The 17,972-nt window shown below is 38.2% G+C and overlaps 1 protein-coding gene across 2 annotated transcripts in view; it reads right to left on the bottom strand.

The window, feature by feature from the left end:
- The window catches only part of sptbn1 (spectrin, beta, non-erythrocytic 1), a 140,755-nt gene that overhangs the window by 91,732 nt on the left and 31,051 nt on the right, over positions 1–17,972 (bottom strand). For both annotated transcript variants that reach the window (XM_042501881.1, XM_042501882.1), the window contains exon 2: positions 1,980–2,298. In XM_042501881.1, coding sequence (XP_042357815.1) covers positions 1,980–2,130 — 151 coding nt within the window. In that variant the 5' untranslated portion in view covers positions 2,131–2,298. The remainder of the gene's footprint in view (positions 1–1,979; positions 2,299–17,972) is intronic.

Raw genomic sequence — 17,972 nt, 5'->3', positions numbered from 1 at the left:
ACACACACACACACACACACACACACACACACACACACACACACAAAATGGCATGCGAGCCACAATATCAATCAACATTAACTCATCACACATGTTAACATTAAAATTCTACCTTGTTGAAGTAACAATATTAGAAATCACAAACACTTACGAAATATGACTAAAAATACTTTATTATGTAACTTTACGTAACTGTTTCATAAGAACATGAGAGTGGATGCCATAAGTGCTGAATGTTTTTTTTGTATTTTTTTTTTTAAATAAGTATGAGTTTAAACCAAAAAAACTCACTTGTAGTTCGTAAATGTATTCGTGTTTGTGTTTGTGTTAAGGTATGGATAGTTGTTTCTAGTTCTACTGTTTTTGTTATTTATGTTAAATAGCTTCAGGTGCATCAGCGCCCCCCTCTGGACAAGAGGAGGACTGATCCCGATTTACACGCAGACCAGAAAATAAAGACGGACCGATCAGATTACAGAGATGCACATGTGTGAAAGTGTCTCGTCTGGATTTTATCTGGATGTGAAACAGTTGAACTAACACGTTTAAAAAGGGCCAGATGTGTTAAACTCCTGATGCTCGTTAATGAGCCTCGTTACCGCTCGTTAACTCCTGATTATTAACAGGTGTGACGTGGACGGATCCTGCAGAGTGATGAAGCAGCCTGAACTCACCGAGTCAGTTCAACACCAGACTACATGAGCACAGAGACGAAAGTTCACCATCAAAAATCAAACCCAAAGTTTCCATTTTCATTCGCCATCATCCTGCTGATTTTATAATGTTTCAACTTGTGTTTTGTGGTGGTTCATTATCCTCACAATCTCTGCAAACCCAAAGCTTATAAAACCATTAAAACCCTTGCTAGGTCAACACAAAAACACACACAGGACAAAGCCAAACCAAAAGGTACTCGATCTCAAAGAACAACAACAGCAACACCGCAGATCTGACATACATGTAGTTAAACTAATTCAGGCTTACATGATGTTAGTCAGATCAAGTGATCATTTTAACGTTCATCCAGCTAGTTTGGTTCTTTGAACACAAAATATAAGACACAGTGCAAAGCCTTTGCTAAAAGCCGAGGAAGAAACATATTCAAAGTAAACTTTATAAAACCCAACAAAATCTGCAGCTCTGAGAAGATTCATTGTTCTCTTTGTTGACACAAACTCTGCAAACTCACAGTTTATGAAACAATTCAGCTTCCTGCTGAGTAAACAGAAAAACACACAAAGGACGAAGCCAAACCACAAGATATGAGCTCTAAAAGTTCCAACAACAAAAACATCACTAGTCTGATGTATTTCTGGGTCCTGCTCAAATATGGTTCAACTAATCCAGGCTTACTTGGGGTTAGCTGGATTAATTGATCCTTTTAGCTCTCAGCCACTAGTTTGGTTCTTTGAAACAAAAATAAGGGACACATAAGCACTGCTTCTGCTTACAGCCAATGATGAAATAAACCTGACAACATCTTTTATGAAGCAAATTAAAATTAAGACATTAAATTGTTGGAGCTAGTTTCAGCAGTTCCAGGTATGTTGTTTATGTGAGATTTACTACTTTGTTGGTAATGCACCAAAGTTAAGTCAAATTAAGCGATATACAACATATTTCAATACAACATATTGAAATTACACAGCCACAGAAGATATCGACTTTTTTCAACGTTCTCCTAAAGAAAGGAGTCATCTGCAAAGAACTTTACGTTTAGGGTTCAACATCACAAAGTCCTGGTCCTGATCCAACTAACTGAGAATTAATCTGCACTTTTAGGTTTGGCCTCAAAACGGCTTTAAAGAACTTTGAAATTCAAGCTTGTGTCAAATCAAGTTAACTGAGCCAGAACGACAAAAAGTCGCAGATCCGCCTTCCTGAGGCTCAAAATCAACATCAGCCAGCTCTGAAGAGCTTGAGAGAAAAACTCCATCAAACATTCATCCATTCAGTCATTCATCCGTCTGTCGTCCTACCTGCGAGGGCTTTGATTCTTGAGCGCTCGAACAGGCGAGCTGAGCTGTTCTCGTTGTCCCAGTCGTCGGCGTCCCAGCGGTTGTTGACGCCATCGCTGCTGTACTGCTGCTGGATCTCCATGTGGTCGAACTCCGCCGCTACCGACGTCATCTTGACCTCGTTGCGACTCCGCCCCCGCCGCCGCCGCTGCTGCCGCCTTCGGGTCCTTCCACCTGCTGCCTGCTGCCGTTAGCGACGGGACCCTCGAACACACACACCCTCACACACACACGCTCTCAGACCGGCTCTGACTGGCAGGCCGAGAAGCTCGCCCAAAACCTGCAGAGATGAAAACAGACACAAAAAGAGAAGCAGAGTCAGTGGAAGATAATGTGACTGTCAGTCAGACATAACACATAAAATACTAATCTTCAATTTTATTTAAACACTGTGCAAATAATTTGGGCAGAGAAACCACAAACAGCAGCCAAAAGAAGAGTCAAAATGCAGAAAAACAGAATGCAGAATAACTTCAGCTTCACATTTTCAGCATAAAACACTGACCTTTTTGATGCTCTTTTTTTGTCTACGGCATTCAGACGCTTAAATTTGATGCTTTTTAAGATGTTGTTAAGATAACTTTTAACCAAACATAGGGAGGACAAATCTTAATGAAGCACTGGAGGTAGGCAGGATATATGTGGTCCCGTGCAGAGGCAGGTTTTATTCAGGATTATGATCATTCGAGTGAGTTAAGTTAATCTACATTTTGCCAACAGGTAACTGCGAGTATAAAGTAAACAGACAGCATTAGGATTGTGTAAGTTTTTAATATTGTTAACATCAGAAATGTGGACTTACACAGAAGAAATCAAAAGATGGATAAATTACATAAGATAAAATGTTTGTGGCAAGTAAGAAAAAAAAATCAAATTTAGGACTACTTCATGACTTTTGAGGCTTAACATGTATATGTGAAATATATTTTAGGTTGGTTTTTATAACTATGAAGTTAGTGGAGGGTCATTGAGACCCCATGAACAACAAACAGATACTCTTTATATTTAATGAAAAATTCTATTAAATTTGACTGAAATCTTTGATTGTCTTAAAGTGTTTGAATGCAATTTTAAGGTTTTCTTAACATATTGTATTTCATGAATTTCTGTGACACTGTAAAGCACTGAAGGGTGATATAAAAATAAACTTGCCTCACCTTGATTTAAATGAAATTTACCATCTTTAATTTCTTTTTTTTTTTGTTTCTAAACTATCAGTAAGTCCTGTAATGTTTGTTTTTATATTATTTTCAATGTTATTCTTTAAGTCTGTTCTGGTTACAACTCTAGTTTTATCTTAAAATATCTTAAAACTTCTGTAGCAGCAGATATATTAAGATCTAGTATTGTTTTTTTATTTATTGTTTATTTATTTATCATTTGTGTAAATGATAGAAAATGACTCAGAAACTTCAGCAAACTTTACTCTGTTAAAAGGTAAAAGGAGGATGATTTTAAAGTGTCAGAGCGGCAGCGTCTCCTGCACTGTTGTGTCATGTGACCCCGTGACTCTGCTCTGTGATTGGCTGCAGGCTGTTGCAGCCTCTTCCTGATCTGCAGCGAGTTTATGTGTAAACTGAGAGAATGGTGCCTCTGTCTGGTCACAACACGTTACTACAAGATCTGAGAAACACACACACACACGTGCACACACACACACACACACACACACACACCCCTCAGCTGTGAGGCGTTCATGGACTGTACAGTTCTTCAAATGTACAATTTTTTGCATGATGACAAATCAAATGTCTAGATCAATTATTATAATTACCAATTAATGTCTATTCTGAATGTGGATCCTGACGTATAATTACACACACCTCATTAATGATGCAGTTACAGTGAGAGGTGACAGCAGGTGAAGCACGAAATGAAAACCTTTGAGTTAAAAGGGTTTTCTGATACGCTGGTTTCTGCTGCCTCATCTGCACGCAGCTGCTCTGAAAGTGCTGCAGGAACAGAGAAAGACTGATACGAATCTGGACACTCTGCAGATTATTTTGTCTCTTTAATCTATAATATCTATTATCCAGAATTATGATTGCTTCTGTGTAAGAAATGCCCTTCATAAACAACTTAATTCTTGAATTTTCTGAAGAGCTGCTGTGCTATGAAACCATTTTAAAATGATAGTTAAAACAATTAATAATATCAAATAATGAAGTTGTTATAGTTAAATATATAGCTTTTTGTTGTTTTACTTTCATGCACTTTGAGATGCACTTTGTAACTTTGTTTACATCAGCGGTAGACAAAAAAAAACTATTGTTAGTCATTAAATAATTTTTTTTTTTTTTTATAATTGACTACAAATATGTATTCCCAATTGTTTAAAAATATATTTGATTAATACCAAACAGCAACTACTGATTATGGATAGGTTCGACAATGGTGCTAAATCATAATCAAATTATTAATAAGGATATTTTCTGATACTAGAAAATGTTATAAACACTTTAAATAATCTGTTAATTAATCTCCACTCTCAAATTTTTCTATCAGCCATTTTAGATGTTTGTTTAAAAATGTTTTACTTTTGAATTTGATTTTAATTTGACTATTTATCAGTTTTATCAGTGAAAAGTTGATGCTTTACTCCCTGTAGCAGCTAAAAAAGTGGGTGAAAAGTGTGACGCACTTTTTATTGACTGCTTTTTAAACTGCAGTCGAGGTGTTCGCTGTCGCTGAAGGAGTCAGAACAAACAGAGCAGGTAAACAGAGAGTCAGCAGCACGACTCAGCACCAAGAGTCTGTTTGGATTCTGCAGTCAGCAAACGGCACCATGACTCGGCACAAGCTGCAGCTCTGAGACACTAAACTCCTGCACACAGCGAGACCGTCACATCTCAGCCTCAAGACGTTTGTTTCTGTCTTCAACATGTCGGGGTCAGCCCCCAAAAAAAGCCTAAATCTCATCAGCAGTGTTCAAAAGCAGATTTCAATCTAAGACAAACAAGGTTCAACGACATCATGTTTTTATCACCAAACTACTGCTGATCAGCTCTCCATCAACAAAAAGGACTCTCCATTTACCTGAATCTACACATCAGAAGTTTCAAGTAATTTAGTGGTACAGGCATGAAACAAAAAAAATAAAAAAACATCTAGAAGTTGTCACTTTGGTCTCTGAAAATGTATGAATTTATGAACAAACTGTCTTTTTAAGCAAAATTGCCAAACATCTAATGATTCCAGTGTGGAGATTTTACATGATAGAAAATGATTAGATTTGTGATTTGTTTTTTGTTGGTCAGACAAAAAAAAAAAAGATAAAAATATCATAAATTGTTTTTGGGAAACTGTGATGGATATTTTGAATTGTTTTCTGTTGTTTAACAACTGATTAATCAATCAGGAGAGCAAATGATCAGCAAGTGATCGACTATGAAAATAATAACGGCAGAATTGTGGCAGATCTGTTCACTGATTGGCTGCTGCTGCTCATCCATGGCGAACTTTCTCCTCCATTTGACTCTCCGACAGTAATGAATTCAAACGCTGCGTTTTGGCAATATTCTGCATCACGTCACAGTGTGTTCTCTGGCCACGCCCACTGACGATCCACTCGACCAATGAGAACGATTCTGCATCTGAGGAGAGTCTGCAGAGCCTGAACTCTGTTTCTCTGAAAACAGACGCAGAGATACACACTGATATCCTCAGTGTGTGTGTGTGTGTGTGTGTGTGTGTGTGTGTGTGTGTGTGTGTGTGTGTGTGTGTGTGTGTGTGTGTGTGTTGCCACCCACTTGCAGCTCAACAACCAGTGAGGCTGGAGCTGCTTGTGTTGCTACGCTAAAAATACGCCGCCACTGGGACCCTGACAGTGTGTGTAAGTGTGTGTGCGTGCGTGTGCATGTGAGTGTGTGTGTGTGTGTGTGTTGCCGGAGTGAAGCGAATACAATGTGCACTCATTCAGAAGTGATAAAGCACACAGACACATAGACACACACACCAGCCATGGAGTCATGACAACACATGTAGAGAGAGAGAGAGAGAGAGTTTTTGGGAAGTGTGTCATGTCAGGACAGCGAGACGAGCGATTCTCTCTGTGACACTTAAGATGGTTTCTGTTAGAGCTGAAACCAACACACTGATTGATTAATTATTTTATTATTGGCTGTCTGTCCCTGTTTTTTTTAACAATTATTTAATTCAGAGTTTGGTCAAAAAAATGATAGTGAAAAATGTCCATCACGGTTCCCCAGAGCCAAATGTTACATCTTCAAATTGACTTTTTCTCCGGGCCAAGAGTCCAGCACTCTCAGAAATTAATTTAACAAAGATATAAAACAGACAAAAGTTGCAAATCATCACGGTAATGAGGCTGGAACCAGAATAATTTACTACTTTTGTTTCACAAATGATTTAAATCTGCAGATGAGAACGCAACATCTGATGCCTCTGATGTGCTCAGTTCAGCTTTACTGAACCTGCAGAGCGAAATGATGATTAATCTGGAGTGGTGTTTGTGTCCAACTGATTAACGTAAGTCTGACTTTCACTCTCTTTTAGCTCTATGTTTGGTCTCTACCAACTCCTAACTCCGTAAACTAATGTTTGCATTGAAAACCTGGAAATACAGATCAAAAATGTCAAGTGTTACGATTCATTTCTGTTAACCGACTGCTCGCTGCAGCAGAGTTCACGTCTGCAGACGCCACAGATACAGAGGACTGCAGAGGTTTGAGGCGACGCTCGACCTGAAAGCATGATGTCATGCACAGACGGGACGAAGGGCAAGAGAGCACGCAGAGAAATGGGACGGGGGGAGAGAGGAGCAAATGACTGGTTACTCTGTGTGTGTGTGTGTGTGTGTGTGTGTGTGTGTGTGTGTGTGTGTGTGTGTGTGTGTGTGTGTGGTAAAGCCAGAAGAACTGTTACTCCTCCAGAGGGATATTTATAACAAGAAAGAGAGAGAGAGAATGGAGAGATAAGGGAGGAGAGACAGTAATGACGCTGGTTGAAAACAGGAAGGACAGAAATAGAGACGGAGAGATGACAGGATGATAGATGGAACCATAAAAGAAAAGAAAGTGAGAAGGCAAAGTCTTTTAACGACATTTAAAATGTAACACTCTCCGTAGTGTCAAATTTGATGCCAATTCATCTTTGGAAAATTCACCTGCATTTGGTAAATTATTGTTTTAATTGCAAAAATTAGCAGATTTGCTGCTTTTCTTTGTCAACATTGAAATTAAATGTCATTTAGTTTTGGACTGTTGACTGGAATAAAAAAAAAAATAAAGGCAATGAGAAATAAAAGAAAATGACCCAAACATTAAATATAAATTTACAAAAATGACAAGAAAATTACATGAAAGTTTGTAAAAAAAAAAAAAAAAAAAAAAGAAGAAAAATGTTTAAAAGTGCTTAAAAATAACAGCTCTAACATAACTTGAAATATCTAACCATGATAATTATATAGTTTTTTTCCCCTAGCTTTTTTCTTTACTCCCTTGACGTTTAGCTTTTAAAACAATACTCTAAATTTGCTAATTTCTTGAAATTTGAAAGGAGCACAAGAAAAGAGATGTCACTCCAGCTTTCAAATGGTCAAAAGTAACATTTTAAATGATTTTTCTGACATTTTGTGGGTGAAGAAATTCATCCGGAAACTAATCAGCATATCAGATGAGAATGAAAATAATCATTAGTTGCAGGCCTATAATATTTTTCGATCTGAGGACTCAAAAGAGAGTTTCTTTCACCATTACATGGATTTTTTCTCTCCTCTACGTCTCTCGCCCACGTCCTCTTCCCACCTCCCTCACCTCCCAGCATCCTTCACTACAATCAGCTCTTATTAAAGCGCTCTCTCTCTGATGAAAGCTGTCAAGTGCCACATCTCTTTATGTCCCTGCTTCTTTCATTCTGTCAGCACATAAAGAACATATGTTTCAGGGCCACAACTGACCCCCCTGATCCCCTTAGTTACTGTTGCTAAGTATTAAAAGCCTCTATATGCACATGTGCAGTTTGACATGATAAGAGCAGCAGATCAACTTTCATAAGCTGATTCCACTAACTATAACTGGACAATGTAAGCTAATGCTAAAACTCTGAGCACGTTTGACTTTTAAAGGTCAAATTTTGTAAAAAAAAATCAGATTTACATGTCTTATTTCATATGAAGCATGTGCTACATAAATACTGTGAAAGTATCAAAACGCTCAATCCACAGAGAAATGCACACAGTCGGTTTTCAGAAACTGTCAAAGCCGTCGCGTTTTTCCTGAATTTGTGATGTCACAACTATAGGCGACTACAAAAACAAGCCTAAACATTAACTTTCTAAATAGGTACCCTTTTGTTTATGTTTTGCTGTGTATGATAAAAGCAGAGCATTTAAGAATGATGTTGGGTATAGCTAAATTTAGGAAGACAGTATGAGAAAACTGTGTTTAAAAATAATAAATCATTTTATATATATATATATATATATATACATACACACACAAGATATCGAGCAACTGCAAAAAACCTTAAGCTAAGGAAGACGTTGAAATGAAGAAGCACCATCATCTGCAGAGCCAGTGCTAGTAATACAGGTCTGTGTTATTTATAAAAACATAATTCATTCTTTCTAACATGACTCATAGATGCATATTTAAAACCAAACTGCAGCACAGTGCTAAAATTTGGAAATTTAACACTATAAAACTGAAGTCCTTGCTGCTGCAGCTTAAACTTTCCATCACCTTCCCTCACAAATATTTTTTATTATCAGCGGTGAATTAAGTTGCATCTTTTCTTTTGCTCTCCCTCTGAGTCCACAATGAAACACGGACATTATCAAGTCAAAAACCACGCATCTCCATGGTTACAGCTGTCCCAGCCTGCATTGTGTCAGAGCCCTCTTGTCAAGCTGCCGACAGTGGCACAAAGACTCTCTGCTGGAGCTTCAGAGGGAAAGAAAAACTTAAGCTGACACCGAGGCCAAGTTAAAGAGACCGTTCAGACTGAGGAGCTGAAGACACGCCGCAGCAGAAAACTGATATGAACACTGAACATCTGGAGGAGAGAAAAAGAATTTTTTGTCCACTAATTAAGTTGTGCAAATAAGTCAGTTTCTGGTGTTAAAAACAACAGAAATGACACTGAAATGACACCGTCCTGCTGCCGATAAAATTATTAATAATTATAATAATAAATAATAATAATAAAATAATGATAATAAATAATAATGATAATAATAATAATAATAATAATAATAAAAACAACAAACCAAATAAATAATAAAAATAGAAAACAAATAAATAACGATGCAACTTTCTTGTATTTATAGGAAATGTTCTTGGCCATAAAGCAGAAACAAAGTCTGATTCTTACTTTATGCAGTGTTTTAAAGATTAAGTATAAAGTTAAAAATGGGCTAAAGGAACTGATTTACAGCTGCAAAATGTGAATTTTCAAAGCATTGTAAGCCATCTAATTAAGATTTTGGAGTACAAAGTAAAACTAAAGATGGGAAAAATAGAGACTCTCACAATGAGAGCAATACATTAAATAAAGAGCTGAGAGCAGCTCTGTCACATGTACACATGGAAAAACATACAGCTGTCAGCCTGCGCGCGTCTTCAGTTCTCTGTACTTTTAGTGGTCTTGACATTATTACAATTCAAGTATCAATTGTTCACCATGGCAACCGAGTCCCGAGCAGCGTTCAAACTCCTACGCAGGACGAGCCGCCTGCACACTGCTGCTGCTCTGCAGCCACAGCTCTCAACCTGAACTCTCCATTAACTGCACAAAAGCGTGCAAACACACATGCACACTCACACACACACACACATACACACACACACACACACACTAATGTGGTGTGCAGATGTAACCTTGCAGCACCCAATTAAAAAAAACAAAAAAAAACTGTGCAATTAAAGTGTCATTTTCAGGAATAAAGAAAACAGGTGTGTTCACGTGGATTTAAAACAAAGGTTTGTATTCATGAAGCCTGTCAGCCATTAAACTATGAGAGCAGTTTTCTGAGGACCACTTCAGTAACGACAGCCATCAATGAACAAAGTCTCTAAATTATACATTTTATTCTCTTTATATAAGAATTGTTTGCCTGAAAAGTTTAATCTATACGTACTAACATTCTTAATTTATCTGTTTGAGTCTATTATTTATTAAATGTTATTTTAACAGTGGTGTATTCAACTTTATCATATGACAGAAGCTACTTCAGTCTTATACTAATTGCAGCCCATTCAATAATTAATATTAATATTATTATTATTAATAATATTTTAGTAGTTTATGTAGTTTAGTTTAATTAAAAATATTGAGATATATATCGTGTATCACAATATAGCCCTAAAATATAGCAATATAATTTATAAGTCATATCGCCCAGCCCTATTTTTAAGTTAAGTGTCTTGGCTCAAGGACACATGTGGGCCTGAGAAACGGAGATCGACCATTAAAACCCGACAATAAATCGATGATAAGGTCGACCACTTAAGTCTCTCATTTCGGGGTCTCCAACAGGATCATCTGTTGCGGTGTCATCACATTTCAACCTCCCGTATAAAAAACTGTTCTGTCCAAGGTCACTTCAACCTTCACTGGAGTGTTCTTAAAGAAAACACACACACACACACACACACACACACACACACACACACACACACAAAGGTGTACATGTATATTTAGGCCATGTGAGTGTGTGTTCGATGGGGAAGTCATCCATCACGCCCTCCTCACTGCAGCCTTAAGTAGGCCACTCAGAGCCATGTAGGGCAGCAGCAGTTATCTGACCCGACACCATCGAACTCCAACAGCATCAAACACAGCGGCTCGACGTCTGAAGGCTCCAAACGCTGCCGTCCACAGCCGGCGGCAAAATCTCCGCTCAGGAGAGAAGCAGGAAGTAACCGAACAGATGTCGAATACGTCCGCGCAGTCGTCCTGTTACTGTGCAGATGTCGTCCATCATTTCACGCTCACTTTTTTATCATAAAAACATTTCTCCTGCGAGTTCATTTGCAGCTGCACATTCATCTTCATCAAGCTCTGATTTATTCTCCTCTTCACTGCAGAGTCTGCTGCTTCAGCCTGACTCACGAGGAATAAACACATCACACCAAGAGAGAATAAATCTTCACGAAACAGTCTGAGAGCGACAGCATGCATCAGGTCGGTTGAGTCCATTATATGTAAATAAACCCATGAAAAGTGGAGGCCGTATTTCAGGATGCGACTGAACAAACCACAACAGAAAAATCCTGCAAGAGAAAATAATCTGACTTCTACCATTACCTACATTAACAGCACAGTGACAAACCTGCGACCAAAATCTTTAGTTCTCCAGGAACGATGAAGATGATCAAATAAAAAAAACATTCTGTTGTCGACGTACGAGCAGATCAGATCAGACCATTGTTGTCAAAAAGTACCACTGATGTCATGTTCGCCACAATGCGGCAGGTTAACAACATAGCACACGTGATAGCACGGTGATGTCAACCACTCAAAAGTGCATCAACAGAACCTTAAATATCCGTTATTTTAGTTATAATGAGCCTCAGATGACCTTTTCACACTTTGACCGTCAGATGAAACAGACTTCAGTGGCAGATTTCTGAGTGTTTTTTTCCTTCCTGATGAATCCTCTGACAGCGATTGTTAAAATGACAGCGTACAGACAGACAGTTATTGTCTCCCTGCGTCAGCTCCGTAATGAGAAACACAACCTGACACACGAACAACATCTGAGAGCCAATCTCAGACACAAAAGAGTCCGTGCTCTTCCTGTGTAATTATGGCAGATTTAGATTTTTACGCACTTCAGCTGACGGCTCTTTGCTTCCCGTTCGACTCCCACGATACACCAACCTCTGCTGCTAATATTCAATTTACTGTAGTAAAAGCAGCCAAACCGAAGTCTTGTTTCTGCCTCTTTTGGTTAATTCTATCAATGATTTTTATTCGGCTGATTCTCTCTAAAAGCCAATACTAAAAGAGCAAACTGTAACTATGAAACATTCCCCCGGGCAGATCTTTTCTGACGCTGTTATAAGGTCTGCAGCACAGTCGGCATCTCTGCTCCGTTTAATTAGGTTATCGGAGAAGGTTAACTGCTAATGCATTTAGTGGTTGCCATGGTTACACTGATAAATCAATGGTTTAAATGGACCAAACAGAAACACACGCCCTGCTTGTTTCATTTTACAGCATTTGTTTGCTCATTAACACCGGACAAAAAAACAAACAACAAACGTCCCTCTGCGACTTTAAAGTATCTCATATTATTCAGCGCTTTTACTGGTTTAAAAATAGCACACATAAAGAAACATTTATTGTTTTTGGGCCTTATCTGACATGCAGAATATGCACAAGCTCCCTAAAATTATTATCATTAATTTCTGCACAATTATTTTAATAGGTTTTTTGCAGCAGATATAAAGATTCAGGCTGTTTTAAACAGCAGAAAATGTTCTAAAAAAAGTATGGGATCTTCTGTTTGTTGGTGACAACGTGCCGTTTGCCAACGTGCAGCTTCAGCAGACTCTCCGAGCGGTTGGTGACTAAGCTCTGGCCGTCTGTCCTTCCGTCAGAGGACAAACAGTGATGCAGAGCCTGGAAACACGACCCACAGCTGCCTCATCAGAACCAACACAATGCGACCAAGGATGCACAGCCCGCGCCCCAGCACAGATCAATCGGGGGGAGTCGATAATGACGCCGAAAATAAAAAGTCTGTTCCACAATCTGATCTCTTGAACTACAAAATAAAAGCTTCTCAGAGTGATGAGGCAGTTTTACAGATTGGATTGCTGTTGGCAGACTTAAAAAACGATAGACATTTAACTGCTATGACATATATTTTCTTTGGGCTACATACACAAATATACTGATTTAAAGCTGTTCACTTTTTTATATATTTGCTGACACGGTCACTATATTCACACAGCACTAAATGAGACATAAGTGAAAAAACAAAACTCTGCCTCCTCTTTTGCCTTTCGCAGCATTTCTAACGGCATTTTAACAAAACCAAACAGCCTTGTTTCGTGAATTTTAACATGATGTTTGGTTACTGAAAGTAAATCAAAAAGTACGTTACTGTCTAAACTTAAGAGTCATAAAAACAAATGCTTCTCTCACAGCGTGATGGACTGATTGTCACGTGTTCTGAACGTGGCAGAAAACTAGTTATTGAAGATGGAACTAGTTATGTTAAAAATTACGGCTTTTTTTTTTCATTTTGTGTGCAGACGCTAAACTTCTATCTAAACTGAGCTAATTGGTTTGATTTTCTTTTGAAAACATATCTGTAAAAATCTGCCAAAAAATGTCTGACAAGCTGCAAACAATTAGAAAAATTATATTTAAAAAAGGCTAGGGAAATAATGTCCAGAAAACTATATTTCTTATTATGATATTTTTTTTACAGATTTTTTATAATTTTCAGAGCTATTTTTTTTTTTTTTGGCTGATTTCCAGTAATTTTCTTGTACTTTTTAAAAAATTTCTTGGTGATTTTTGGGCCATTCGTTCTTAAATTGCTCAATACTTTTAAAAAATGTTAAATAAAAATGTTTAAAAAAAACCAAAAACATCTCAAGCCAATTTGCTATTTCTGAAGGGTTAAGATACCTAAAAGAATCAGTGTTCAATACTGGACTGGTTTCATTATTTGAAATTCTGACTTTCACTGCACTTAGGAGACGAAACTTTATTCTGTCGCAAATAAGAGACTAAATAATAATGATCTTTTTTAAAAAAAAAAAAAAAGAAGCAAAAAGTAAAAAAAGATAAATCCCCGAGATTACAGTGAACGCCTCTGCAGGTTACTGCACAATAACACACAATAACACACAATAACACACAGACACATACACACACAGATCGGGTGTATCCTGGTCTGGAAGCTGGATGAGCTAAAACCATTCAGTCAGTTTCCGGGGCCTCACTGCTCCGTCATGTGAGAGAGAATCCAACACACACACACACACACACACACACACACACACACACACACACACACAGATGACAAAAGAGTGAGGGAATAAAGGGCTGAACGCAGAGGAATGTGTCAGCAGTCGGAGGGGATGAGATCACACTTCCAGAGCTGGCTGAGAGAAAGCGAGCGGGCGAGCGAGCACATATGTGAATGGGACAGATAAAGAGAGAGAAAAAGGGACAAAGACAAAAAACACAGAGGAAAAACTGAGACACACTCTGTTTCCATCTGGTATTAACATCTGATCCGTAACTGCGTATCTTCTGCAGAGCAGGAAAAACTCGTCTGTACATTTCAGACACATTGTTATAAAAAACAAACCTAATTTGCATCCTGAAATCGGATCAGAGCGAGGCAGAATTTAAGGAATAAGAATGAAATCAGGCGTGAAAACAGGCGTTCGGGATCCAGTGACATCATCCAGGTGACGTATCCAGGTACAATCGCACGTTCACATCGCTTCTATCATCACTTTGTTTCCCCCACGACTCAAACTGCAGAGGTGGGATCAAATTATTGTTTTGCGAGTCACAAGTCTCAAGTCTTTGCACTCAAGTCCAAAGTCAAGACCAGCAAGTCCCGAGTCAAATCCCGAGTTGAGATTTACAAGTCCGCAACTTTGAGTTTCATGTCCTAAACATGTCATAATGCTTTCTTTGACAAATGTATCGCCATCTAACAGCAGAATAAATAAACTTTGGAAATTTAAGTTACAAGGAATATGATTTTTTGAAATTTGAATTTATTTCTAATAACAAATGAGCATTAGCTCGTTATGTTAATATTAACACTGACTAAATGTTCTTTGTGCATCTTCAGATTTTGAATTAAGTTTGCAGATGTTGTGTCTTCATCTGTCATTTTCAACCCGCACTTTTTTTCATTTGTATTTACCACTGCATCGTTTTTATAGATAAATTAATGTAGCTTTGTTTTTTTGTTGCGTTTGTTGTTTAACTGGCGCTCAGTAACGTCACGTTAGTTCTTCTCTCCTGCAACTTTATTGGATGTTATCAGTATTTAGTGTCAACTGAGTAAGCGATAATTCCCAACGAGATGTCCATCATCAGTTTTTAAGTCAACGTGGAAACACGAACCATCTAACACGCAGCTATAAATCGAGTTAACGTTCGTTTATTACGGAAATGAAGGAAAAACAACGTTTTTCAATAACATTTGTTTTGTTGAAGGTATCAGGTATCTTCAAGTCAAAAGGCTCAAGTTCAAGTAAAGTCACGAGTCACTGGGGTCGAAGTTCAAGTTGATTTGCAGTTTTTTTTTTATTTTGTCAAGTCGAGTCAGTCCAAGTCACATGACTCGAAACCACACCTGTGATAGACTGTCATTAAAGTGACATGAAGATGCTGAAGAAACGACTTTTATGTAGAAAGATACAGATATAGGTAGATGGATATATAGATATAGATATATAGATTGATAGATAGAAGATAGATAGATAGATAGATAGACGTTTTGAACTTGTAAAACAAACAGAAAAAAGTTAAAAAAATTAAGCATAGATGATAATCTGTACAAAAAACACAATGAATAGATTCAAATAAGCAACGAGAAATTGAAAAGGAGAAGACGAGATGTTTTGAAATTGAAAATTCGGTAATTTCATCATTTAAAAACAAAACAAAACACAAAAAACAAGTTCATTTTTCCAGGAGACTAATGGAGGTACAGGTAAATAATGGGAGTACATCGCGTACATCCTCGCCTCCTCCTGCTGCGCTCATCCTTCGTCGTCTCACTCAGTGTCCAATCAGCGCCTCCCAAATTAAAGCACCGCCAACATGGCCGCCAGTGGAGGACAGACATCGTCCTAAATCTGTTTTCTAACTGCAGTCAGTCCAGCAGCTACAACAAGCTCAAACACACACAAGTGATTAATTACTATTGTGTAATGTGTAATGTGTTTTGTGTTTTGCGTGCGCGCCAACAGACTTATCCGTCCCTCGGCAGCTCGTTGACCTCTGACCCCGTGTTCCTCTCGCAGGAAGTCTGACTGTAATGAAGCATTGTGGGACACGCTGGTTTACTGTTGACCCCCTCACGGGGACAGGAGCCGTGTCCAGTTTGGTTTGTTGCTGGTGTCCAGCAGCATTTCATGTTTAAATTTAACTGCTGTTTTTATATTTGTTTAATCATTTATTTCTTAGTTTAAAAAAAATTGAATTTCAGCAGACAGATCTGATCTGATTGTTTTTTTTAAACTCTTAAATATTAAAAATTCAGAATCAGCTGGGCTTCAAACCACACAAACAGCTTTCTGTCAGACTAGTGCAGGTTGTTTGTATTATTTTGTTCTTTGTGTAACTTTCACTTTGATTTTCTCTGGAAGGTTTTTCAGACGCCGCCGCCTGCTTTTTCTTCGTCTTTGTTTTTTTTTCTCCCCGCAGCTTCAAACTGACCTGAACTGAACCGAGCCGAGACAAAACCAGACCGGCAGAACCAAACTGAAGCGGAGTCTAACTCGGCTCCTCGCAGCAGCCAGTCAGATGAAAGCTGCTGCTCGCCATCAATAAGTCATGTGGTCACATTTGCTCACTCAGGCGAGTTGTTTTCTTCAGATTCGACTGAGACAAAAGAACCAGAGAGAACCGACTGAGAGCAGAACAAAATACAAACTAATCCTGAGAGGACGGGCCGCATCTCACTGACAGACTCATTTATTACTTTGAAATGTAATAATACAATACAGTATGACAGTTATTTTTACATATTAGTGTTGAACATTGTATCATAATGCAAATATTTTATGTTTTTACTTCTTACTTCTACTTTGTTATAATTTTGCGTTACATCAAAGCAACTGTTACGTTTTACAGTTTTCACCTGGTGATCAATAAAGTATTTCTGATTATGACTGTCTTTAAATTTACTGCTTCATTTACTTTACCTCATTATCAAGCAAAAAATTGCAAATAATTTTCTGCTTCCAGACTCAATGTGACGATTTGCTGCTTTTCTCTGTTTTATATGACTAAGCTGAATATTTCAGGCGGTTTTTTGACTGTAGACATCTGAAAACGTCATTTTTGGCTCCACAAAGGACATTTTTCACTATTTTAAAGATTAAATGATTAATAAAATATTAGTCAGATTATTTAATAGGAAAAAGACTTTTTTAGCTGCAGTCCTGCTTTGCTCTTTTACAGTTCATAGTTTATTAAAGAGGAGATGCCTCCGACTGCACATGAATGGCTTTAAATGTGACAATTAAAATAAAATCTGCATTGAATGTAAATACTTTATTGACACAGTGCAGTGCTGCAGCGTTGAGCTTTGCGGTGTTCAGTGTTGTTCGGTGTGTGGAGTAGTTTTGTGGATCCATATTTGATAAGTTCGCCATGAATTAACCATCTGTTCGTGTTAGTGTGTTCATGCGTGTGTGCAGACAGGCGTGTGATGCATGTTCACACACACACACAGGCACACACACACTCCCCGCACCTTATATTTATGTCTACTGCACCTATTGGGGCCTTAACTGTTACATACACACACACACACACACACAGACACACACACAATATACATCAATATACATGCCATCATGTATTTACAGCTTGAAAGGCACTTACCAACTATGAACACACACACCATGTACTATTGCTGCCATACCACCATCAATTATCAATGAGGGTCCTGAGTGCTGTGTGTGTGTGTGTGTGTGTGTGTGTGTGTGTGTGTGTGTGTGTGTGTGTGTGTGTGTGTGTGTGTGTGTGTCCTCCATCAGTAACAGTCGAGGACACATGCCGTCCTTTGTTCGACCAGGAAATGGAGATGTCACAGTGTTACGTCAGCTTATGGCTGCCCATAAAATCCAGTGATGACTTCCACTCCTGTCTCATAACACTGCAGTGTGTTTGATGTGGCTGAGGACACACACACACAAACACACACACACACACACACACACACACACACAAAGGAGGCGGTGAGGCAGAACAGGGCTGTGTCTCACACTGACA

This window comes from Plectropomus leopardus, chromosome 15 (genome assembly GCF_008729295.1).
Source record: "Plectropomus leopardus isolate mb chromosome 15, YSFRI_Pleo_2.0, whole genome shotgun sequence".
In the NCBI taxonomy this organism is placed as follows: Eukaryota; Metazoa; Chordata; class Actinopteri; order Perciformes; family Serranidae; genus Plectropomus; species Plectropomus leopardus.
This window is presented reverse-complemented; position numbering and strand designations above follow the sequence as displayed.